Genomic DNA, 27261 nt, shown 5'->3' on the forward strand with positions numbered 1-27261 from the left:
CAGCTGATAAACTCCTCTGTACATCATGACACAGCTATTTTCTTCCCAAAGTCTGATTTTGCTCAAACAGAGAGATGTGCTGAATGTTGTTGGAAAGGCATTGTCAAATACTATAAAAAAAGATACGAAGTCTGGCTCACCAGTAGAATTCACACACAAAAATCAGAAGCTGGGGGAGCGAGGCTTTCAGCAGGGTCAGCTGCTACACCTGAGCTGGCAGAGCAGGGCTGGGCCAGCACTCACTGCTTCCTAAGCTCCAGTTCTGCTAAGTGGCACGGCCACCTGCCCACCGCTGCCTGCCAAATGTGTGTCACTGCTAATTATAACCAGTTCAAATACAGCAGAGTAAAGAGAAGCAGGGAGCCCATCATTACACAGAAATACTACAAAGCACGGCCTTATTTTACCTACATGAAAGACAGAGTTTTGTCACTCGATAGCAGCGTGAGCAGAATCCCACTAATTTCCATGTACAAAATCCATTGACTCCCAGCAACCAAACTCCTGTGGCTCCTGCTCTTTCTCTCAGAATAGATTTATTAGTTAGGTGCTACAGTGAGGTTCTACTTTCCTTGACTTTTATCAGCTGTATAAATTGGATGCAATATCTTGAATATAGCGTGGTCTTGTTCTATTTTACCCAATAACTTGCTGAATTCTGTAATAAATGAGCAACTCTTTGAACTCTCCTTATCTGTAGCTGCTGCAGTTTGAAACTCTCTAGAGGATGAAGATGCCCAGTCCCTTGTCTAGGAAGACACTCTATGTGCTGCTTACACTCTGGCAATACATTTTGTAGTTGCTTTTCTACAAAGAAGGAACAATTTCTACAAGACTCATCTCCTCTGTCAGGCACAGGACTATGGAACAACGCTTATGACCTTGCACTTGTATCTCATGGGCAAGACACAACTGAGACAGGGACAAAGGGCTTCCCAATGAAATGTTTCACGGGGGATGGCATGCACTACAGTGAGCTTGCATTCTACTGACTCCAAGCACAAAAACATAGCATTCCTGCCAGTTACTTACAACAATACAGACATAACAGTATTGAGACACTTGGTGCCACTGCTTTGCCTAAGCTCCTTCCTTTATAGGACACGAGGGTCACTTGCTTGCCCTGCACCTTCTTCTCTGCCACCATTTTTCTTCTTGTCCTCAGCACCTGACTTGATATAAACATTAGGAGTTGTCACTGCCCATCATAACAGACCTGAATTTAGCTCCTCCCTGTCTCACAACTTCTTATGCTGCTTCAGCCCTTACAGCAAAGTCTGCACAAGCCCAAGCTGCAAACCCAAGGAGTACTGGGTGTACATGTGTGTATTGGGCTGCATGGCCATGTTTTGGTAGCAGGGGGCTACAGGGGTGTCTTCTGTGAGAAGCATCCCCTGTGTCTAGTGGAGCCAATGCCAGCCAGCCCAAAACAGTGGCTGCACCTGGGATCACACAGTTAAGAAGGCGGGGAAAAATCTGCACAATTGCAGCTGACAAAGAGGAGTAACAGTAAGGGAGAACAATGGCCCTGCAGACCCCAAGGGCAGTGCAGAAGGAGGCAAAGGAGGTGCTCCAAACAGCAGAGCAGTTTCCCCTGCAGGCCATGGTGAAGGCCCCTGCAGCCCATGGAGGTCCATGGAGATCCACCTCCAGCCTGTGACAGATCACATGCCAGAGCAAGTGGATGCCCAGAGGAGGCTGTGACCCCATGGGAAGACCATGCTGGAACAGATTCTTCAAAGGATCCATGGCATGATGGAGAGAGGAGCCCATGCTAGAGCAGGTTTGCAGGGGACTTGTGACACCAAGGGGACACCAGAGGAAACCCACAGTATCCACAGGCTGCAGCAGCCTGTTCCTGAAGGACTGTACCCCTTGGGAGAGACCCAGGCTGGAGCTGTTCATAAAGAACTGTAGTCCATGGGAAGGGCTGATGCTGGAAAAGCTCACAGAGGACTGCTCCCATGGGAGGGACCCCATGCTGGAGCAGAGAAAGGATGTGAGGACTCATCCCCTTGAGGAGGAAGGAGTGCAGAGACAACATGTGAGTAACTGACCACATCCCCCATTCCCTCAGCACTGCTGGGTGGGAGGAGGTAGAAAAATCAAGAGCGAAGAACAGACAGATGGGGAGAAGCTGTTTTTAAGATTTATCTCTCATTACCCTACTCTGATTTGTTTGGTAATAAGTTGAATTATCTTTTCCCCTAGTTGAGTCGGTTTTGCCCATGACAGTAATTGCTGAGTGACCTCTCCCACTCCTTATCTTGACCCATGAGACATTTGTTATATTTTCCTCCCTGTCAGCTGAGGAGGGAAAGCAACAGAGTGGCTTTGGTGGACACCAAGGTCAATCACCACAGCGTACAGCTTGTTTCCTTCTCTATGACCCTTTCTGGGCAATCAGCCCCAGAAACACACACCAATGCTGATCAATACCTATCAATGAAATGGGCCAGGCCATTTCATTAGCAACAGAATTCTGCAGGCAGCCTCTCTCGCTGAGTTGGCTGGATGCCACCATGAGCTGCTCTTAAATTCCTCCCCTGTAACTTGATGCATGATTGGCAAGCAGCAGAGGAAAAAGACAGGTAGATTGTGTTCCCTCCATCATTGATTTTACAGTAAAAAAGAAAGGCAACTTGGGAAATAAAACATTTCTTCAATTTCTCCTTTTTAATATGTGAAATTCAAGTCAGAAGCTAGAAGGTTTTCTAGCATACAAAGCCATATAACACACAAAGAGGATGACAAGCACTGTTGACAATAGGATTCCAGCACCTTTCAATGTCACTGTATTGGCTCTGGACCTGACACTGACTCAGCCCACACCATGGCTGCAACAGCAGCCAGAAAACCAGGAGCTGAACACATTGTGCCTCTCTGCTTCCATATTTCTAAGCACCAGGTTCAGGAGTCAAAGCCATAACTCACGTAAGGTGTACTGCTGATCTGTCAGGTAGATAACTGCCCCAAGCAAAAAGTATCAGATAATGAAAAACTGGGGGGCAGGGAAGCAGAGATTTACAGAGCTCAGTTAATGTGCAAAAATGAAGCTGGGTAATGAAACTTTCAAGAGGCTGCTATTGACCAGAATAAATCAGTGGCACACAGAAGACTGAAGAAACATCTTTTTATATCACACTAATCGGAGGTGACAAGAAGAAGAAATCTGCTTTGGAAAGGAAGCCTGGGACAGGTCACCCTGCACAGGCACAAGAGAAAGCCTACAGAGGCATCAGCACAGCACTTTGCTGAGTGTGCATGCAAGAGCAAGCTCAGGAAAGGCCAACAACACAAACTTCACAGTGTGCTCCAAAGACCCCTAAATGTCTGCAGAGCCCCAGGAGCTGCACCCAGTTAGGAGCTTGTTCCTGTTTCAGTGCTGCCTTGGAGGTGGGAGCCCTGGGGTCTGTGGGATCATTACTGCTGGCAAAGAGCCATTTCAATGAACTGCTGGGGGATTTTTCTGCAGATGCAAAATCACATCCTTCCGTGCTTGAAAATGGCATAAAGAAGAGAATACACTATTGTATAATAATAACTAAAGGTAGAAATGAAAGTGGGATTGTGCATGACTAATGCTGAGGATGGCAGAGAAGATACCAGAAAAAAAGTAACAAAAAAGAGATAAGGAAGAAAAGGGAGGAAGTACCTGCAGGATAGGCAGGTAAGGACATAGCTGAGGACAGGGTATAAGAAAACAGTCTGTGCAAAGGAAAAAGGAAAATGAGAACAGAAAAGGAGACAAAGATGAAATTAAAAGTCTAAAAAGCAGATATTTGGGCCAGAATAAAGAAGAAAATTGAACTGTGTGTCAACATCCATACACTGCACGCACCTTAGAGGTACAAGTAGGAGTTTCAGCCTAGATGCCTTTGCATATAATTTGTACTGTATTGTTGCATTTGTTAAGGCAAAGCTAATCCTCTCTGTATTGTTCCCATTTGAAATTAGAAGCAACTTTTAAAAATGTTGAACAATGCACTAGAAGGCAGATAAGCCTTTTATCTGCCATACTCAGCTGCAAGCCTCACCACACAACCACATTTCATTGTTCCAGCAGTTCAAGTAAATCTAAAAGCTAAACTCAAATCTCAGAAACCAAAAATCTATCACAGCACCAGAGACCATGAAAATATATGAGTATGAGGAGCAAGTTGGAGCTTTTCCAGTCTGCTCCAGACTGTTACACAGAGTGGTTCTGCAACAACAGTTTTCACTTGTGATTCATTTTAAATAATAGATCTGAGCCTGTGTAAGAGTTACTTATCTAGTTCATGCTGGATGTTCCTGACAAAATGCATAAGGGAGAGTTAAAAAAAAAAGTCCCTTTAAAAATGAAAAGATATGCTTTGGAAGTGAATCCTCTGCCTGTCTTTGCTTACAGCATCACAGAGCAACACAATCTGCCTGCAGTGGATGTCTCTCTGCTGAAACTAAAACCTTCCAATGCTAACCAACAAATCCTGTTTGAAGTAACCTCTTCATAAAGCACACACTATGCAAGGACTCATGAAGGTAGGCTAGGACTATACACTACTATTTAAGCCAGAGGGGTCTCTCATCTTCTCTCAGTGCCATCACCACCAGTTTAGGTCACTCTGGGCTTTGTCAGCAGAGCTCCACTGCCTTTCTGGCCAATCTGTTCTGAAACTTTTTCCCTTGAAATTTAATTGCATATTCCCTTTTTGCAACTTGTGACTTTTGCCATTTGTCCTTATTATTATTGCAACCCTAAGATGACTCTGTTCCTGTCGTATCCATACTCTCCCCTTAGATATCTGAGAGAGCAGAAAGATCCCCTTAAGCCTGAAATTTTGCATGTGCACCTAAGATAGAGTTTCTGCTTTCAGAGTGTTACACCAAATTAACATTTTCAATTTTCTTGTCAAAAGCATTTTGTAATCAGCAGACCCTTGGTGTCACCTGCTGCTTGTGCTGCACAAAGCTGCTTGGGGATGCAGCCCTGGCCCTGCCCTGCCATCTGTGTGCACAGAGAGCAAGGACAGCATGCCCAGGAGCCCCACAGCACACTCACACAGGTATGGGCTTGGCTCAGAGAGCAGCTTAATTACATTAGCCCAAATAAGTCATTCAGCAAAGCCCTTCCAGCAGACAGCCAAGAAACAAGCCCTTGAATACAAACTCATCCCTTCAGTACTGGTCCTGAATAGGAATTAGGGAGAATTAAAAATGCTTCAGATCTTACAAACACCAGTCTGAAATGGCAGTTGTCTAGATGGCTGGTGGGATTTTGTCACTGTCACAATTTCATGGTCGTCCTCAACCTCAACATTCATACAAAGCTAAATGTGATGCAGTTCTGACTCATCATTACTTTTTATATATTTGAAATCTCAATAGCTTCCAGCAGCAACTAATTGCTTATTAATTCCACCACAGATGATGCTGTAAGGGATTTATAGTAATTAATAGAAGCTAATCTCCTTTCTCCCCTGAATTATCACTCCTACACATGAACTAATGAAGCAGTGACTGACCCCCAAGCTCCAGAACTGCAAATACAAAGCTGAATTCTGTGCTACCTTTTCCATGGTCCTCAGGAAAGGTACTGGTTCTGTGCATGACAGTAATACAAACAGTGCTTTCCCTTTTTAAAAAGAAGCCAAGAGAGGACAGTTGCATCCATCAATTCTTCATCCATCACCTTCCTGTCACCTTTCAATTTATTTCCGTCACTGGGAGGAAAGGTGTGTAAATGCAGCTCACAATCATGAGCACTGGTGACTATTTATAACTGCAACACACTCCACTGCTAATCCTTTACAATAGCTCTCCCAGATTTATTTGCCTTTTGCAATAAAGCTGAGATTCACAGAATTGGCTGCATTTGCTGGGCATTCTTAACTCTGTACTGATAATGAGCAGACAGCTATACAGGGGAGAAAACCACCGTAAGTCAGAAAGTCTGAATCAGCTCAACTTGATGTTTTAGTTATGCAGACATTGTACTCATCATCCACGAGGCCCCACATTTCTTAGGTGCACTTATGATTAGCAGGACAGGGAGCAGTAGAAATGCAGCTCTCCTTTGTCTGCTTGGTCCAGCCTGTGACCCAACAGGCACATCCTTGCTAACACACCCGATGCTTCTCCACAGACACCCTGGAGTACCCAAAGAGCTACACGACACACGGCCAGGGTGCCAAATGAGTTGAGCCCCCTTCCAAACCACAAGCCAATTTTTCTTAAATGATGAAAAAGTAGCTGCAGAGCAGGCAGGCTCATTTTAATGGAGAGCAGCTGTAAATGCTGGCATGTATAATTACTAAAGGAATGCCACAAATATTTAGATAACAAAAACTACAAACAACCTCTGTGATGACAAAGGTAAGAGTGATAAGCAGCCATTATTTAAAACAAACTAATTATGTCCAATAAATCTATTCTCTTTCTGGAAAAAGAACATAGGAAATTTACTAAATCTGGTCATGAGCAAAACATACTGGGATGGAGTGCAGCTGCAGAAATGTCAAACTATCCTCACAAGGTTATACTTGACATTCTGGAGGAAATGCAAACAACAAAACTTGGAAGAAGAATTCCTAAATGTCCTTAAAGAACTATAATTAGTTGTTGCAGGTCAAAACTATACCAAATAGCAGGATGGTGGGAATAGCAACAGAAAAGCAAATTTTGTCTCTTAAACTTTGCCATTAACTGAAGGAAATAAATGACAGGCACTCCAAAATTCAGATGCTGATACAGTATTCTGGAGCAATCTAAGACACTAATAATCACATTGTTACACAAAACTGTACGGCTGAGCCTTCTGTGCTGCTTCCTTTAAGTTATGGAATGAAATCTTGTCCTTCAATGCAAGTTCCACTTCAGCTTCAATAAAGGTTCATCTATGCATTTTAATTTGAATTGCCAGGGGAAAAATCCCCAGATTTTGACAGGTTTTTTACACTGTTTAATCTGGGTGGGGGGAGGGGAACCAAAGACCAAACCAACCGACTGTATTACCATGGGTGTTGATTTCTGTAGCTACAGGGCTTCTTCAATATCTCACCAAAAGTCAGAATGTTGTTTCACAAGAAAAGTGTGCTTGACCTCTAAGTGGCAGAAATATATTTCTAATGTGGAAAATTTCTAATTTCAAATATTTCTAATGAAATATATTTCAAAACACGTGGGTTTTCAGAAACCGTAATTCGCCCGCCCCTCACTCCCATTTAACATTGTCAAACTATTTTTTCACTTGCTGAAAGATCTGGGCTATCTATGACACAACAGTTCTGTGTCTCCTTTGGTGTTACAGGGTAAAAATTCTCTGTTGGGCTGAAAAGCTCTGTGCCATATCTCCAGCAAGCTGCTTTCTCCTCCCTTTTCAAGGGAAAAATGCCATACTATCAGAACTAGATTAAAAGAAACCACAGCTCAGTTGCCAATGAAGCAGCGCACATTTATGTTCTGGAGGCCAAAATGGAGAGGCTTTCTGCTCAGTAACACTGACCAGGAATATGCTATTCTCTACTAATTCTGGCACTTTAAATTGAAGACTCCTTAGTTTGGAATTTTGCCACTACTTTTCTACACAGATGAGCTGCAATAATCACTGAAATTAGAAGCACTGCAACAGAATGATTATTTTAAGAAACAGAAATTTGGTAGCGTGACAAATTAAGAGATAAATCCAGAAAAGTAATCACTGTCGTAAAGGAAAAAGATGAAATCCTGGAATATGTCCATAACATTTCAGATAAGTTATCAGGAAACAGCAAGGTGCCCTGTGAACTCACCTTTGGCCGCAGCTCCCCATGAGACACAGAGGGCACTGCTAAGGCAGGAGGTTACAGCCACCAGAATTAAACCAAACACAAAACCAACAAAATTTAAAAAGCAGCTCCAGCATATCAAATTCAAGCAAAGTTATGTGTAAGAAAGTTTCCCCAGGGTCTCTCATAAAACACTTCCAGCTTTTTAACACTCCTTTCCTGTGTTTGAAAACTTGAGCATTAAGAAATTTTTCAGACAGTATTCAAGGGAAACTTCTACCTAACTCTAGCATACAGGTAATTTCAGATATTTGATTAACCCTGAAAAGCTGCTGTGTATAAATTAGTGTGTGGTAGCTACCTCATGAGTTTTCCCTCATTTTATGGTAAATAAAAGGAAAAATGGCAGAGCCATTTCAGTTTAAGGTTTTGTGTGTTTATAAACATATGCATCTATTTGGATCATGGTTACATCAGTGCTAATATTCAATGCCTATTAATGTTCCTTTTCCCAAACAAAACAGCAGATTATTAATGGTCTAATGAAAAGGTGTGTTTTCAGAACCTTTCAATTAAGCAAAAGCAGTGATGATCCTGTGAGCACTCCTACTCCAGCTCAGTACAACTGATGCCAACAATGGCATAATCAAACCTGATCCTAAACTGTTCGGCATAAACCAAAATGTTCAATCAGCCTCTCTTTAAAAAAGCTCTGGGACTGTCACAGGAGATTCTTCAAAACCAAGCACTGGACAACTCTCATTAAGTAAATATGCTTTATCTTCTTCACCTGAAATTAGCCTACAGTAAAATGATATCAGGCAAGCATTTCCCCCTCCTCCATGATTCAATGCGAAGACAGTTGTATGCAAACCAATTCTGCATGGGTAGATATTTCAATTTAAAAAATGGAAACTTTGAAATCACCCCATTGCAAGTGGGGCCATATCACATCACAGGGTTTTTTATGAAATATTAACAGTACAGTCTACAGCACCACTGAACATGTGGGCATACTAGTTTGAAGATTTCACATTGGTGCTGTTTGCTTCAAAAGAACAATCTGGAAATTCAGTGAGGAATGAGATTTATAATTTCAGGGGCTATAACATTATCAGCTTCTTCAAGCAGCCATCAAAGCACTAATGAAATCCTGTTGTTTCTTACATGGTGGGGAAACACTCACTTCCCAACAGAAACAGGGTGAACGATCAAAGTAATACAAAGCACTAATGCCATCTTCAACAGTACTGCAGAGTTAAAAATCTGAGTAAGCTATTTATGCTTCACACAAAAATCCTGCCTGTAATACCTATGGATATTTGGTACCACCTCTGAGAATGAAATTCATTATACTGAAATCTCCTTTTGTGCTTCTTAAATCCCTTTACTGATTTACTTCCTCCTGAATACATTATCTAAAAAATAATGCCAGTAGTGCCAAATAAATAATTTCATTAATCATTTGTATGCTACTCAGTCTCTTCAGGCAGTTTGCTCTTTCATGTCCTCAAACTATTCTGATTCTTTTGTATCAAGGAGATATTTAGGGTGATATTGGGACTGAGAAGGGCTGACCCTTCAAAGTCATGATATCCTAAACAGATCTGTGACAGCTACTGCAGAGCAATATTACTGTCAGTCAGCCAAGAGTGATGGACCACCCATCAGACATCCTCTAGCCCTGAGTGAATCCTGATGCCTTTCAACAACCACAAGGAAAATCCAAAACCGTCAAAAGGGGCAATCCACTAAAGAAGTTACAAAAATAAAAGTAGTCACAAAGTAGTCAAGCCTTTAATTCTTCCCTGGGAATGATTTAGGAAAAGGATTTCAAAGGATTAAAATATGACCAAAAGAACAAAATAAGGACAATTTGCCTTTCATGCCTTGCAAGTAGAGTGTCTGCTAGACACAAAGCTCCACTAATGTGTTGTGGTATTTCAATAAAATGTAGGTGTTGATGAAGTCAAACTCATGTATGTTTTTCTTGAGTCAGCTCTGCTAATAATAATGATAATAAAGTCTCAACCCACTAGCTGGTTTATTTGTTCAGGGAATTAGGGAAAGAACATACAGGGAGGAACATTGTTAAGGACATTACCTATTTGTAAAAATCTGAGATGACTGAATATGGCTTAGATTTTATTCCAGATGACACTCTTTGTAGGCAAGGACTTTTTGATTTCTTCTTAGGGTTTTGATATTTTTTTAAGGGAAATTAAAGAGAAATGCATCTAAAAGGTGTTATACTTTCTGATGTTCCTCTTCAAAATGGTGGACTAGCAGAGAAAAAGTCATTCTGCACATGATAAATGGGGTTTTTTTGGTTTAGAAATCAAGTAAAAGAACAAATGATCAGAGGTAGCACAGCCAGAGTACGTGGACTTTACATCTTTCCTAGGCCTTAGCTGGACTTCATTAAATTACAGTAGAATCTATTGCATTCTGCAATCTTCAGCCTGCTGACAACTGTTGTAATTTGTTCCAAATTTCTGCAGAAAATGAAAAAGTTTTACAGCTGTTCTAACCTCTATCACCAAGGAAAAAGTTGTCTTCATTACTGGAGAGTCCAAAAAGCTGTTTGTCTCCTGTCCATCCAACTTCTTTTAAGAGAAAAACCTGGACAAAAAAACTGTTTCCAGCATGTGAGCTTTGATTGCTAAGTCCCTCTAACAAAAAATCCCAAGAAAAAAGCCAGTAATTCCACAGTTTGTGTGAGCTGCCCTCCAGTGCCAAGATCAGGCACCTTGCTGGGGGTATCCTCAGCAGTTGTGTCAGTGCCAGCCACACAAGCTAATGCAGCCACATGCAGATGTGATCTGAGCTCTGCTTTTGCAAATTAAAATGTTGGTCTGCAGTACATTTTTAAGTAGGTATAGCTTATTCATTCAACACAAAGTGCTCTTGCAGCCAGTTGCTAATCCCACTGGTATCTTGCACTGCACGAAATGCCATCCGTGTTCCTGGTGCTACTTTGCAATGGGACTGTCTGCTCCACAAACCAGCCCAGTAAGAGGAACTGGACAACAGCTCTTCTCCAAGCCAAGAGTGAAAACCTATGCAAAAGCCATGGAGGAAATCTGCAAAGATGGAGGAGGTTCAATGCAGGTCTCTCTTCAAGGCTTATTTTGCATAAATTTGCATTGTGGAGAAATTGGCTGGATCTGCCTTGCTTCCATTTCTCTTTTTTTGGTCTTCCCTCATAGTCATTGCTTTCTTTTAATCTCCACTGGAGCTTAAGAAGGAGCTGAGAATACAGCTCCATTTCTTCAGAACAGCAGTCAAAAGAATACTAATTAGTGTTTGTCTTTTGTTGTTCTCACACTTTAGTTGTAGTTAAGCAAAATATCTGAGATCTTTGTCAACAGCAGAAGAGTGCAGAGTTCCAACACATATTTGTAAAATAAAGAAATAATGACTTCTTTCTCAGTTCCCCAAAAGAAAGTAAATCCTGCTGTTTCTGGGAGGTGTAACATTATGCACCATCAAGTACTGGCCAGCATTTATGTCCTGTCCTGTGCACAAGGACATTCACTGCAGTCACTGTCAGCAACACATTCACTGATCTCATTTGCAAAGGCTCTCACTGTAATGAAAGCTTTTGCTGTCCTGAACTCTCCCGGCCTGGATGGTTCCCTATGCATTTCTGCCTTGAACACCTGGTTCTGGCAGCTACCATGATACCTGGGACCCCAAGAATACTGACCTTCAAGTGTGACAATGTACTAAACCTTGGTCTGACCCAATGGTGAAAGAATATTTGCACATTTAAAAAGACTATTGAGTGTCTTTAGTGACAGCTTGCTTGTAAAACTTGAATGAATCCCATCCAACTAACAAACACTGCTCTCTCTGTTTCTCTGAATGCTCATCCAGACCCTCCATGTTTAGCATGAAACTCCTCCTCCTGACTGGAAAGGTGAGCCACCATCAGTGTATCATGTGGCTGGTCTGATGCAAAATATTAACTACACAGCTCAAATTATACCCATTAAGTCTTTGTGCAAGAAGGATTTAATGAATAGGACCCAGGACTCCTGATTTCTCCATCTACTTGTGTCACTAATTTAATATGCAGCACTGGCCAAATCACATTGTGAAAATTGTATTAAACTGGTCTCAAGTGTTGACACACCTCAGTGAACACTATGAGGGCTTTAGGCATGTGGACACCAAAAATGTAGCAAGTACAGCAGTCTTCTCTCATAGAATTTTGAGTCAAATAATGTTCAGAGGCTTTCTGGGGGCTGCTGATGGTTTTCCATCAGGGCTCTAGTGATGGTTTTACTCTCAGGGTCTGGGTGATCCTTGTTTTGGCTCTATGTGCTGACTTACAAGGCACTTTCCTGTACTAGTCATGCAGATCTCCTGTTACATCTGATGAAATGGGAACACTCTGGGTAAGAAAATGATGGAAAAGAGAATCTCATTCTGCTAGGATGTATTTAGTGAGGGTTGGAATACAGAGTGACACTGTTTTTGCTTCTATAACTAATATACAAACCCCCATGTAAGTTCCCCTCCTGACACATCCAGATGGGTGTGATGGACATTTTTATGGACATTTTTCATAGTTTTTATGAAAGCTGCTGTGGTATCAAGTGATCAAACTATTGACAAGAGCAGGAGTTCAGTCTCCAAGTTTATTCCACTCCTAGAGAAACTTGCAGACCCACCATGATATTGCTGAGTTTTTGTTAACAACAGCAAATTTCTCCAATCCCTTCTTCCCAGTTATATATCAGAGGCACAGAAAAAAACTACCAAGTGGTACAAACTGTCAGGTGCTCCTGACCTGGAAAAATATAAACCCAAGCTAAGGTGAAAGTCTGTACGTACTATTAGCAGCTCTCTAGAGTTTTTCAGCATTTCATTTTCCACATTGGTACAGGCTGACAGTTCTTCAAACATTTAAACATGCCATTTGGCCAGAAATGTGCAAATTGTCACCTGTCTCAATGCTGGGTGAAGAATAAGATATCCACTAGTTGGACTTCAGATGTGATGAATAGTGCCCCTGTCTTAAAGATTATGCTGTTGCAAATATAATATTGAATTTCCTTTTTGCTGCAGTAAAAAAGTACCTGAAGCAGTGTTTATACACAGCAGTGAAAGGATAGATGTACACATGTATATACATATATATATATATATATATATATAATGTGTATGTATGTATTTATGTATGTATGTATATATGTAACATTCTAAGCTGTGTGCAACTGACATGCTAGAAAGAGGATCACTGTTTTAACCATTTTAAAACAAAGGTAATAGCAACTGGGACAACATTAAGGTTCTCTGATAAGCTGATTTTCAACTATTCACATGCAAGCTACTTGTTAAATACCTTCACTATTTATACCTTCACTATAAATAACAGACATGGGGACTGGCCAAGCATTATAGTCAGAAGATTCAAGTTTAAAACATTTTCAATTATTTGCAAACTATTCTTCACTGTAGGATACATATTAACCTGCAGGTAATGGAACAGTGTACCTACAGTTTTCCTCCAATGTTAAGGACTACTAAAGAAGATGCTTTTCCTTCTGAACAATGCAACTACTTCAGTAACACCTTGCTACTATTTTAGAAGAGCAAAAAACCCTCTTCAACAACAACACTCCACACAAGTACAAGGATTTGAGATTGTGTTCAACCTAGATACAAGATAAATCTTTATTCAGACATAAAAGTCCCACCACTGGGAGAGTTTTTATGGATACTTTAGTATAATACAGAAGTCACTCTTCTCCAAGGACTGCTTTAAAGCCTAAGTTAGAATTTGCAGATGGATTATTATATTTGATTGAGGGCTTAGCTGTGGGTCTAATAAAAACCACATGAAAGAGGGCAGAAGGGATAAAAATCAATAGTCCAATGTTCTTACATGGCTACTAAAAAAAAAAGATGGATACTAAAAACACAAAAAAGTTATCATGTTATTAACCAGTTTTTGATGCAAGATACAGAAATAAGGAAGTCGCCTTAAAAGAAAAATCAATTATGAATCAGTTATTAACAACAGAGCATTTATTCTCCTTAAGATGCCTAAACACAGGTGTGCTGCTCTGCAGCTTCAAGTGACTCACACCATTTATTGCATGCCCTCAGAATGGGCAGGAATACACAAGTTTGGCAGCTTGACAGAGATTTGTGGAAAATCTCTGTCAGGTATCTCAACAACTGTCAGAAATAAAATGGATCTTGTTAAAGCATGGATAGCCAAGGCATTGGTAACAGGCTTTTAAGGTAACCTACCAACAGTGAGAATTCAACACCTACAAACACAGCCACAAGCCAACAGGTCACTACTGGGCTTCAGCACATGCTCACCTTAGGTCAGGAAATTTAGGAGCAATAAGTGAGAAATGAAGAAGATAAAATGGAAGACAGTGTATTAAATAAAAATTACCCTAGTACTTGAAATCCATTACTTTCTTGGAAGTAACATTCCTGAGGACTTCCTCTGCTCTGAAAATTATCATTATTTCACTACAGAATGAACTGCAAGTGTCAGATGTAATTTGTAACAATAACTGGGGATGCTTATGATGATCTCTGACTGGCTTTAAGTCATTAATATTTCTTGCATTTATTTAGCCTAATATCTCAGGTACATTCTGTTACTCAAAGATGGGTGCAACATGCACCAACAGAAAATTGTAATATTTCTAGGATTATTAAGTCAATTCTGGGAACTGTCTCTTTTAGTACTCTTATTCTATCTGATCTCACAGTGCTTAGGTAGAGCCAAACCATGCACTTCATGTATCCAAATGATCATCACAAGTCACCCCCATGACAGCACTGGAGAGCATTGTACCCCAGGGGTGCAGCTGCAGGAGACAGAACCAAGGTTCCAGGAGACAACAGATATTTCTCCATTTTCTCAGGGGAAGACAGTGCCCAAAGAGATTCAAAAAGCAGCAGAGCCATATGCTTCCCTGCTTATCCATCCTTTACAGGTACCACACTAAACAGTGAGATTGGCAGTGACTGGAGTAGCACTGAGGGAAAATTGCAGCTGTTTAGGGAGGAGACACATTCTGCTCATGGTGCTTCCCTGGGGACAGCACAGCCGTATGTTCCATCATATGGTGCTGCTTCTCACAGGGTTTGATAATGCCCACAGAAAGTTTGTTACATTCCAAGTTCAGCATGAACTTAAATCCCAGCTCTTCACAGTTCCAGGTCTTTGTTGGCTGGTGCAAAGTGCCTTAAGAAAACTTGTCCCAGCATGCAATTTAGTAGTAAATGGAATGATGTGAGGTAGAGTCATTTTCCAGAACTGCCAGCACTTAGAAGGGTGTAAGTCTATAAATTTTATTGAACATGTACACAAGGCTTGGCTCTCTCCCTCTTAAAAAAGCCCAAACACCAAACAAACCCTCTCCCAAAACTCAACAGTCAAGACAAGGCTGAAACAACTGATTTTTTTCTGGGTTCTTGTACTTTTAGCTTCTCTTTTCTTTAAAGCAGCAGCTATTTAAAGATGGCTGAAATAAATCCATTCAGAGATTAAAAAGAAAGGATGCTAAAATAGTCAGAGACAACAATTTTTGCTTGTTTACCTAGATGAAATTATAAGGAAAACAGCATTAGTGTAAAAATGCAGCAGAACTGTGCTATAGCATAGTAAAAATCCTTTCAGACTTCCTCAGTGAGAAAAAAAGGCTCTTAACTGCTTTTCATGCCTGTGCACAGGGAACACTCATTTTAGGAAAAGATCAGCCTCCTCTGTGGCCAATGCATCTTTACAAGAGGTTTTTTCTCACCTCTGACTTCACTGGTAGAGGTGTAAGAACCAGAATGAAACCTGCTAGAATTCTCAGTCTCAAGCTGATATGCAGGGCTGGCATTTGGGGTAAAAAAAAAAAAAAAAAGGTGTCTTTTTTTTGCTATAAGTTGAGAAAATTTGATCTAGCAGGCTGCAAGTGGCAATAATTGTGGAATACCACAATGCTGTTTGAACATTATTTTCAGGAAATAAACAACTTAGAAAGTTGTCATGAAAGTCTCAATGATTGCAAAGCTAAATACAGCTGGTGTTCCAGTTCCTGCTGTGAGAAGGTTACTTTCTGTGTGTGGGAACTGTTCTCTCAAAAAACATTTGTTAAAAAAAAAGTGTGAGTCAGGACTGGCTCAAGTCTGAGGACAAATGAAAGGGGCTGACAGACAAAAGAAACAGGATTCAATGACAAGATAGAAGTAGCACCTACAAGACTCCTGGAAATTTCTGAGTACAGGAAAAGAAAGAGATTTCATCATTCCTCAGAAAACTTTTCTTGATTGTTGCACATGTTAGCAGAAATAATGTCTCTTACTAATCAGACACAGACATGCCACCATAACCATGAGTTCATTTATGCACAGATTTCCCAATAAGCACAGGGACCACAGCATTTCAAGTATTCTATACCCAGCTATGTTTCTTTGGGCCACTGTGAGGTTTTTTAATATGTGTGGCAAAAATACAGGGCAATGAGAAGGCACAGCTGAATTACCCACTGATGTGCAGTCATGGCAATTTTAAGCTTTTTGACAGAAAAATTAGTTTTGTTCTTTTTATGTAAATGCTATGTTAAAGGCATAAAGAGTCCACACATTCAAACTGCTTCAGCCTCTGAAAGACTATGCTAAACCAGCACAGGCTGACCTGCCACACCAGCAGGGCAAGTGTGTTTGGTGGCATCATTCACTCCAGCCTCCACACTAAGCCTGCTGCTATCAGCAAGGTTACATCTGAAAGATGGACTTGGCCAATCTACTACAACAACTGCTCATCATACCATACTGTACTTCAATAGCAACATCACAACAATTTGAAAAAGGTTGTATGAACCTTTCCGAAGTAATTGAAAATCTGGGGGCATTTTGCCTGTGATCAGCACAGCTCACAGAGTAGCAAACTAGTATCTTTATGAAAGAGATGCAAACTGACAAGAAGGCAGCACAATGTAAGAACAACTCCCCATTTTCTGTGTGCAGAGTAGTTTAATTAGTTCTGTAAGTCAGATGCAGCACAGTGGACAGCAGGGAACTCTATGTGAAGCCATGGTGTGCACTGCCCTGCATTTTTTTTCACTTGTACATGCCCCATGTAAAGGCTTTAATAAGATAAAAGCTTTAATAAGCCTTTAAGGCTTAATAAATAAAAAAATAAAGGCTTCAATAAGATATATGAAATATAGATTATTTATGACTGATTCTGTCCTTGGAATCATATTGATCCCAGCAGATATGTCTGCACATATTCTGGAACCTTCTGGACAGAAAAATCTTTCTGCATTGATTTGGTTGCAGGATCAGGACATAAGAATCTAAAGACAAAGACAAATGGTAAACTATTGAGATTAAACAGCAGGAGTTGAATTTAAACATAGCAATGCTCCAACAATTTTCACATAGAACAGAGGCTCAAACCAACATGATTCAACAGAAAATGGCAGAACACACTTTACTGTTTCAACTCTGAAGAAAATGCCTCCCAAAAATATGTGAATTTTTACTTGTATACAGCTGTCATCCTTTGGGAGGTGCAAGAGGAAAAAAAACCCAAATACTGCCTCCTTATTGCTGCAGACCAAAATTAATTTTTCTTGGTATTTTGCCAGTTCACATCCCAATGAACTGCACCCACTAAGCAAGGTCACATAAATGATTGTGAAAACAAGTTTCCTTTGTGCATGAAGAAGAATGAATCACTTAGAAAAATGTGACATCTTCAGTAATACTTCTGCCACTATGCAATATTACTCTAAATTACGCAATTTATCAATATAATGTTCATAAATGTATTTTTGGAGAAAATGACCCTAAGTAAGTTTCTGCATAACAGCAGCAAGTGGAATTTCTCAGTGAAAGTGAAAATCTGGAGGAACAATGTTGGAACCCAAAGCACAGGGAATATTTCTCTGCCTGTCCTGAGAAGTCCTGATCCCCAGGGGAACACTGCTTTTAACCTTCATCCATGGAGGCCTTCCAAGACTTTGGGATGAAGAGGAATCTACGAGTGTGTGAAATAAATAGTATAGTTTATCACAGGGTGAAAAACTTGGAGTTTTGGGGTTTTAGTATGGAGGTAGACAGAAGACAAGATGGAGGATTTTGGGTGCTGTCTGATCTCCTTCTTGTTCTTCACCTACTCCCTTTTCTGAAGTGTTGGTAGCACAGAGGGATTGGTTAGAAAGAACCACATTGCAGATGTTGTGTGAACAGACAAATAATTAGTTACTGGTAGAAATAAAACACATTCTAAGAGTTAATTGGACAAAATAGTTTTAAAAGACTTTGAACCTGTGTGTCTTGTGGCTTTTGGTGCCTTTCTCTTCATATGCTAAGTCTAAGATGTAGACGGAGTACTGAACTGTTGATAAGAGAAAAATAAACAGAAACCTGAAGATTGAAAAAAACAAAAGTGCTGTTTTGTCTCTCAATCCTGGCACAGAACTTTTTAGGGGTCTCTCCATCAGGGGATACCTTGGCGGGGGGGGGGGGGGGGCGGTCCACAGTTCAAGACTGCTGTAAGACCATATGCCAGCTACTCTACAACAGAATTTTCAAACTAAAACAAGGGCTGTCTGAAACTCTGAATTGCCAATAAGCAGCCCTCCTTTTTCATTCAGCTGCAAAGAAATTTGAGCAATGACTTTGCAAGAGATGCATAGAATAGACAGTGAAGTATCACATACCCAGCTGACAGGTTTTGTGGATTCCTTTAGTTCCTCTGCTGCATGATTTCATTCCTCCTGCACCTTTAAGGCTCTTCACAGCTAGATAACGACATCTATCACTGCAACCCATTTCAGAAGTTGTTACAAGCAATATGGCTCCTAAGACATTGTTGTATATTATCTGGCAAGACCTCAGAGCTAAAATGTCCAACTAAACCCTGATGGATAATGAGTTCTAACTGCTTTGCTCCTCAGCCTCTTCCCTCAGCCCTTAAAATGTGCTAAATGTATGACCTAATCTGACCAGCAGCACTCAGTTTCTGAAGGATTTGGTCGTATGAACAGATCATCCCGAGGCCTTCTACCTCCCCTGCCTGCACATGAGGCATACAGTCAACAACTTACCTGATGGGAAGACATGATCTTGTATGAGCCAGACTCAAACATACAACAACCAATACAGGAATCTCTCACCTCTTTTTGCTATTGACATCTCACACAGCCATGGAGCTGCACAATAAGTAACTCATCATTTTTAAATTATTTAGATGTTGAACTTAGGCATCTCTACTACTAAAATACAAATGAGTTTTTGTACAGCAACAACCTAATTTCACTGTCTTCACAACCAAGGGCAAAACTTCTAAAGGCAACAATAGTTCAGGACGATGACTTGAAATATGCTGATAGCACTGCAATTCTCAACTCATGCACAAAGAGATTTGCATAAAATGAAACAAATAGAGATTGTTAGAATAATTTTCAGTCCCCTGATAGATACGGTGTCATTAGCAATCTGCATAATTTTATTATAATATCATAATATAACGGTCCACTGTTTCTGCCAAAACAAAAAAAAAACCCAAAAAAGTAAGCCAAAAAATCCACATTTAGGCATGTTACATCAAATATGTTACACCAAATTCTTTGTTTCACTCATACCTCTGAATCTCGTATGCCATGATTGTGGAAATTCCCACTTGCAAATCAGTGCCTAAGATGCCCTGTGAAACACAATCTGAGATTGCTGTGCTGCACAGCTGGGGAGAAGTCTAAAGGCTTTCTGCCTCTGTAAAGTAGGTAAGGTGCTAATGAGAACATCTTTTCTTTTCCCTATAAATTAATCAATTATCTGAATTCTGATTAGCATAGGATCTGATTTTGCTTAAAAGCAAGCCAAAAAGGGAAAACTGGAAGCAAAATAAAGGCATTGCCATCTTCATTTAGTGAAAAAATATTAGACATGCAGAAATAAATTTTACTTTTGCTTTAAACATCTCTAATTGCTGATGAACTGCCTAATGAAAATAGGGCTTGGAATGGGTCTGGAGGCAATTTAGAGATTACTCCTACATCATGATGACGTCAGTATTTTCTACATTGCTTGACAGATTTTTTTGTACCTGGAGACCATCCCCTGAAGTTGGCAATCCAACGCTTTAGTTAGGTAATGTCATAGAATCATAGAATATCCAGAGCTGGAACTGGGAGGGACCCATAAGGGTCCCAATCGTGTTGTTGTATTTCCTTCTTCCTAATTATCAGCTTACTGCTTTTTTTAAACTGCAGTAACCAAAAGTGCACCTATTTTAACTTTAGCTTTCAGAACATCATGTAGGAGAAGAGCATTTATGCATTTTGCACTGCTGTCAATGCATCTTTGCACAAGGTCTGCTTTTGCTGTAGGTGGTACCATGCTGTTGATACAGGAAGTTCACAATCTGGTAGAGCAGTCAGACATCCTTCACTGCAGGACTTCTTCCCAGCCAGCCATTCTGCAGTAAATCACTCCTAACTGAGGGTGAAATTCACTCTGTGCAGGATGTCTACTAAAGGACACCTTCTCAAAGGTTGGGTGTTCAATCTAATCTAAACCAGGCTGCACAAAATGCCCCTGAACACAGTGAAGAGTGACATTGCATCTCATCCCATGCTAAGACAGATGTACGTGGGCTGAACTGCCCTCCAGAGAGGCACTCCTCACAATTGGGCAAGGTAAATTGGAGAGCTGAAGTACTGGTTTACAGTTAAGTTAAATCACAGCTGCCCAATTTTCAGACAGCTGTTCAAAGTAAAACACACCTGAAATGCACTACGTGCTCTCCTCATTGATCTGGACTCTGTTCCTTGTGAGCCAGAAAAAGACCAGGAAGAATTTTAGACTTTTGTCACCCAATACACTTATGTCCCCAGGCTAATGCCTTCATCCATGCTTGATAAAATATTTCAATCTCTTAACCAAAAGCACTGCACAGTGCTGGATGCAGGAGTGAGCCCTTCCAAAGAGAACCCTTCTTGATGGAGCATCTCATTTTGAAGTGAAGCCTTACAGAATTATGGAGAATACAGGATTAAAAATGGTTTGTTACATAGAAGATATTTCTCCTACTTTCTTATTAGACACTTGTGGCACTGTCCCTTACGAGAAAATTCTTACTAAAGAAAGATCAAAGTAAATGCTTGCTATAGGAACTTTTTTCTTTGCAAATAACAGGGCCAAATTACATGTTAGAAACAAGCACTAAGGCTGGTCTGAACAGAAAGAACAGAGAGAATTTTCAGAACAAAATTAAGAACAAATATTCATACACACAAGACACACAGACCTCTGCTCTCATAATTTTGACACCAGTGATTTTAATGATGCACAAAAATATTTTTAAAGCCAGATAAATTTAATCTATTTTTCACAAGAGGAAACAAAATAAATACTAAAGAATACATGCTCAGATATTAACTCCCCTTGTTTGTGGTACAGGAACTGTGGAAAGCACTGCCAAAGCACTTCAAAACAAGTATCAGTCAAATAAGAATCCCAGGAAACTTCATCTAAAGCCTGTCCCTAGAATGCAATTCACAAACCTTTGATAACAAAGGTATCCCACTTGCATGGTTCTCCTCGAACTGACTGTGCTGGCCCTGAGGTTTAAGTGCTTTCATATCCATATCTTCTCCACTCTCCAAAAGCTGTAAAGATTTTTGACAATACCCAGTCTTTGCAAAAGACTAGAGTAGATCCTCTCCAGTAACCAAAGAGCAAAACTAGAAGTACATTTCATACATCTTAAGCTTCAGCAAAACTTTCCTTTAAGAGCTTGTTGGTTTAAATTTGCATCACTGTCCCACACGGGCTAGCAGGAAGCTGCTCCTCAGTGTTCTGTTTTTCGGTATTATACAACAGAACTGCTAATTTCTGACTATGAAGTGCTGTAGGCTGGGCATTAAGGGCCTTACAATTCTGGTACTCTGAGCTTCATTTACTTGCCAGACCTGAAAATGCCACACACATCATCTTAGGTTGCACCTAAACCTGCAGATCTTATTTCTGCTCTGGGATGTGTTTTATAGCTGGACTTTAGCATTTATGTTCTTGTCTACTTTTTAGTGATCTACAAATGCCAATTACATTTACAAACTGTGAAGCACACATCTGTTCTAGTTTTTTCCTACATGTAGAGATCTTTGTAGACATAATTCTGTGGGATTTGAACAAAGGAAAGGAACTGACTACTCTTTGCAGCTGATAGTGCACAGGTGGGAGGTTCTGTTTCCACATCTCACTATTCCTGACCTCACAGGGATTTTATGTCACAGTAGTGCTGCACAGCTCTCTGCTACCTCAGTCAGCCAATGTCAAGTCCTGATGGAGGGTTCCTGAGAATGTAGACATGTCTTCCCAATGGAAATGTCTACTCTGTGGTTTTAGAGTGGCGCAAAACCCTGCTGACGTTTCCTAAACCAAAGTAAATTTCAAAGAGATCAAAAAGCTTTTAAATAGAGAATATTATTTCTAATATTTTAACCTGAAATTCACAGAATATCTTCTTTCTTCTTAACTCAAAGCTAACAATTAGTGACTCAAAGCAACTAGATGCATATTTAGCAGATCTCAGTAACCTACTGGACATTGTGACATTGCTTTGTCTACCAAGTGAAATGACTCAGATTTGGGTATTACACACAAAAGAGCTCTGGGGGTCCTTTACCAGATTTCTAGACAATTTTTCACAAGTCAATGACAGAATATCAACATCTGTTCTAATCAAAGCTCTCCAGAATCATAATGCACAAAAGAAAAATCTTAATTCTTGGGAACGTTATATCGCTTGCATCTCACCAGAAATGAAGCACAAAGATAAAAACCCACACAAATACCCTCTTGCCTAACAGAACACCCACCCACCACCACCACCCTTAGTTCTAACAAGTGAAGCATATCTCCACTGAATTTTTATAAAGGTGAAGACAAAAGCTTGAGTTCAAGCCAAGTAGCTAGATCATCTCATCTGTTCTTGGGCTGACAAAGGAATGATCAAAGAGTACATATTTGTAGTGTTCAGTTTAGTCTGTAAATATTGATGAATTGGATCCACCAGAACAGTGCAGACTACAAACAAATTTATTTCACTTTAGCTTTTAGCATGCACACTCCAAATGTAGATTTTTGTTGTCTCTCTTACAGACCAGCACTTAAATTTAGTTGAAACTGAAGACCAAGTTTTGAATAATCCTTCTGGATTTGGCTGGTTTTCAATAATAGAATCATTGAATGGCTTGGGTTGGACGGGACCTCAAAGACCATCCAGTTCCAGCCCCCTGCCATGGGCAGAGACTCCTCCCACTAGACCTGGTTGGTCAGAGATCCATTCAGCCTGGCTTTGGACATTTCCAGGGATGGGGCATCCACAACTTCTCTGGACAATCTGTTCCAGTGCCTCCCCACCTTTACAGGGAAAAATTTCTTCCTAGCACCTAATCTAAATTTACCCTCTTTCAGTTTGAAGCCATTCCCCCTTGTCCTGTCACTACAGGTTCTTGTAAAAAGTCCCTCTCCATCATTCTTGCAGTCTCCCCTCAGGTACTGGAAGGCCACAATTAGAGCACCCTGAAGCCTTCTGTTCTCCAGGCTGAACAATCCCAGTTCTCTCAGCATTTCCTCGTAGGAGAGGTGCTCCATGCTTCTACTCAGTTTTGTAGATCTGCTTCAACAGGTCCATGTCCTTCCTGTGCTGGGGACCCCAGAGCTGGACACAGCACTGCAGGAGGGCTCTCACCAGAGGGGAGCAGAGAGGCAGAATCCCCTTCCTTGGCCTGCTGCCCAAGCTCCTTTTGATGTAGCCCAAAACACATTTGGCTTTCTGGGTCATGTCCAGCTTTTCATCCACCAGCACCCCCAAGTCTCTCACTGTAGAGCTGCTCTTGGTCTGTTCATCCCCTAGCCTGGAGTGACACCAGAGTTCACCCCATTTGTTCCACAGTAAGAAAACCACAATGGATCAGGTGTGTAGATGCAATAAAATCTTTGTGGATGTTTCAGTTTGTACATGGGAGTTGTCAGAACAACGCTGCAGTTAAACAATATGCTCACAGGCATCTGAGTGATCAAATGCTGGAGGCATGCAAAGCTCCCAAAGCTGAACACTGAGATTTCTACTAGTGGAGTATGAGCTGTGCTAAGCAAAAGCTTTCATGTTCTAAAAATAAAGTTAATTTGATTAAAACATCATGGAAACAAAGATGCAAATGACTAAACTAATTTCCTATTCCTGTCTTAGATGACTGGTAACTCCATGTATTCAAGTGCAGGAGGAATAGATCAAAGAACTACCCCCTCCCCCCCAAGAAAAAGAACAATCCTAGAAAAACAATCAATAATTGATTGATTCTGTTTTAATTAAATACCGTTATACTTGATAAAACATTGTTCTTCATCAGTTGCAAACCCCTGCACAACCACTAACCCTTCTAACAAGGAAGGCATACTTTCTTGATATATATTCTCATTTAATATACAGATTGCGTTATGGAAATAGTTTGTATGGGGCTGTAAGCCTGAGATAAACAACTTCCCTAATCCTTTTTTTTCTTTTAATAAATAAGAAGAGATGTTCAAATTTACTTTCAACTTTTTCTCTCAGCTTATTTTCTACTATTAGCCTACTAACTGGAAGGAAACAATTTAAGAGAAAACAAAACCTTTCAAAAAACAGAAAACAAGTATTTTATGCTTTAAAGAGCAAAATCTAGTACTCCCTCTTTCCTGCCCAGTATTAACAAAAAACTTCACTATATTTCATGCTAAAAATGTTCCCTTCTTCAAGCTCTTTGAATGGTTTTTCTCCTTTAGTTCAGAAGATAAATTGCTCCACTCATATACATAACTCACTCTTTAAGAGTTTCACTATTTTGGGATGCTTAAGTAGGATCTTGGAACTCCACAGCTGATTTCTAAGCCATTGAAAGGAACAAGAGGAGAAAACACTGCCATAGACAGTGGTGGTCTTTTTAAGAGAACACTACTAGGCACAGAAGCCTATTAGTACTTCCCTCTTGAGGAAGAAATATTCCTCTACAAGATCTTCATTTGACTGGCAGCAGTAAGAACCTAAAAAGAAAACTGGTCCTACTTACACTGATCTCTGGCAAAACAATTAAAGCTCACCCTGTCTCCTGAGTCAGCTCAGAGCACGTCCCATACTGCTTATTCAGCAGCACCACAGGCTGACACTGTCACCCAAGTTCCCCTGTCCCCACACTTGTCCTCAATAGTCAGCAGGTTCCCAGCCTGAAATCACATTCACTACAAAAAAAAAAAAAAAAAAGCCATGAATGCCTGCTCAATTATGCTGTATTATGCAGACCTTATCCACTAGCCATCCACAGAATTTATGGGGTTGGCTTTAGTACATCCATCCTTACTGACGTGTGTGAAATGCAGAGTGGGGAAAAAATTCAACTTGGTAATTTGTCACACATTTATTAAGTGATCTTCAGTGATTTCTCTTGTCAGAGAAGCCTGACAGCCCTCCTTCTAGGCTTGAATGGGAGAAAAGCAATGTTTCTTTGTAGTCATGCACCCTGCAGAGTTATTTGAATTTTCTCAGATTTTTTGATCGTTTTGACCAGAAAAAAATTAACTCCCAGTTAGTGCAGCGAGAGAAAAGCCTGGCTCAGGCCACCCAAGGTAACATTTGGAACATTCTCTTGTCTAGAAAGCACATAAAAATAAACTTGCCTTCCATAAAGATCCTGTTCCAGTAGATTTTTCCAACTTGATTTCCTCCAAGAAATATTAGATTTGATAAAATCAGCATTGAAGTGCTAACAGATGCTAGGACAGCATGAAGTCGACGCTGAAATCTTGGCGAGAAGAAACGTTCCTGAGGGGCAAAACAAAAGGTGCACATGAAGTTAACAATCCCTGCAAATTTCCAAGCAGCATTAGAAAAAGACATTGCCATTACAACAAAACAACTTTCATACAGAAGTTCAAATCTTTATGGAACAGATCCCAAAGATTTTTAAATATCTAGCAGAACCTCTCACCAATGCCATTCAAGTTGGATAAGGCTTTCTGATTAAAAGCAGTGTTGACTCATAGTTATGGCTGGAAGTGACCTCTGAAGGATCAAAGCAGGGTCAGCTGGAGAAGGCTGCTCAGGGTTTTCTTTGGTTTTTGAATATCTGTTTGGGTTTTGAATATCCCCAGTGATGTAGACTGCTCATCCTCAACCACTGGGCAACTCCTCACAATAAAAGAGATTTTTTTGCATTTAAATGTATTTTTTTATGTTTAAATTGGATTTCAGTTTGTGCCCCCTGCCTTTTGTCCTGTCACTGAGTACGACTTAGAAAAGGCTGTAGCTGGGTATTTATACACATGGATAAGATTGCCCTGAGCCTTCTCTCCTCCAGGCTGAACAGTCCCAGCTCTCTCAGCTTCTCCTCTTACAGCAGAGGTTTCAGCCCCTTCACTATCAGTCCCTTGGCTGGACTCACTCCAGCATGTCCATGTCCCTGGTGTGGGGAGCCCAGAACAGGACACAGTTCCATACATTCAGTGGATTCATTCTTATTTTACAAAATATGCCCCTTGAGGAATTTTTGCTGACAGATGTGAACAGTAGCAATGTTCTAGGGTGGGTGATACTTCCAATAGGATCCAATTTAGAGTAAAACCCTTCAGTACACAGCAAACAGCATCAAACAACTTCAGAAGTCATTAATCCTCTGGTTGATTAATAAGACATCACTGAAAGATTCTAGGATCAGATTAGATCTGGTTATAGCAATGACTCTTAACAAAGAGATACCTCTAAAAAAGGTTCACATCTACATGCAGTCCCAAATTTTCTTTTCAGTGCAAATGTTACTGCTCATGTTTAAGAAATGTAATTATCCAGATTTTAGAACTGTTGTCCTCATGATACAAGTAAAGGAGGTCTCTCTCTACCATATACTAGTTTACATTTTTCTGAATCCGTATTCTGCATTATCACCTGAGGTGTGAGTGCAGCATGGAGACTGCAAGAAGATGGTAAAAGAAGGATGAGGGAGTTTTAGCTTCCTCCATTATTCAGATGCTAGAGGAAAATGTAAAGAACATTTACAGCACTTCGCCAAGAAATATTGTCTCATTGCTACACAAGGAAAAATATCCTGTTCATTATGGCCCCAGGCTGAAAGCCTCTGTACATAGTGCTTGAATTTACAAAAGACCGAATGCTTTGTGTGAAGTGATGACCATTTTCCAGGGCATGGAAAATAAGGGAAATATCAGGGGACTGCTCAGCCTTCATCTCATAAATGGTGACATTGCAGAAAGCAAAGTCTTGTGACTGCAGCACCAAAAAAACCCAAACAAACAAACAAAAGCAGTAATTAATCTTTAATAGCTACAGGCAGGCCAGAATTCATGCTCAGATACCTGAAACAACATAAACACATGCTCAAAACGAACCTAAAAATATGTTTCTAGACAATTAAATTGCTCCTTCTGTAAGTTTCAAAACAAATGTTTCAATTGCTAGATTATAAAGAGACAAATCTTCAAA

General features: G+C 40.4%; 1 protein-coding gene across 2 annotated transcripts in view; it reads right to left on the bottom strand.

The window, feature by feature from the left end:
- HHAT (hedgehog acyltransferase) overlaps positions 1 to 27261 on the bottom strand; it is a 165611-nt gene that overhangs the window by 51042 nt on the left and 87308 nt on the right. For both annotated transcript variants that reach the window (XR_009485707.1, XM_059841113.1), the window contains exon 11: positions 25443 to 25587. Coding sequence is in view for 1 of the 2 variants with exons in the window: in XM_059841113.1 (XP_059697096.1) it covers positions 25443 to 25587 (145 nt within the window). In the remaining variant the exon portion in view is untranslated. The remainder of the gene's footprint in view (positions 1 to 25442; positions 25588 to 27261) is intronic.

This window comes from Haemorhous mexicanus, chromosome 3 (genome assembly GCF_027477595.1).
Source record: "Haemorhous mexicanus isolate bHaeMex1 chromosome 3, bHaeMex1.pri, whole genome shotgun sequence".
Classification (NCBI taxonomy): domain Eukaryota; kingdom Metazoa; phylum Chordata; class Aves; order Passeriformes; family Fringillidae; genus Haemorhous; species Haemorhous mexicanus.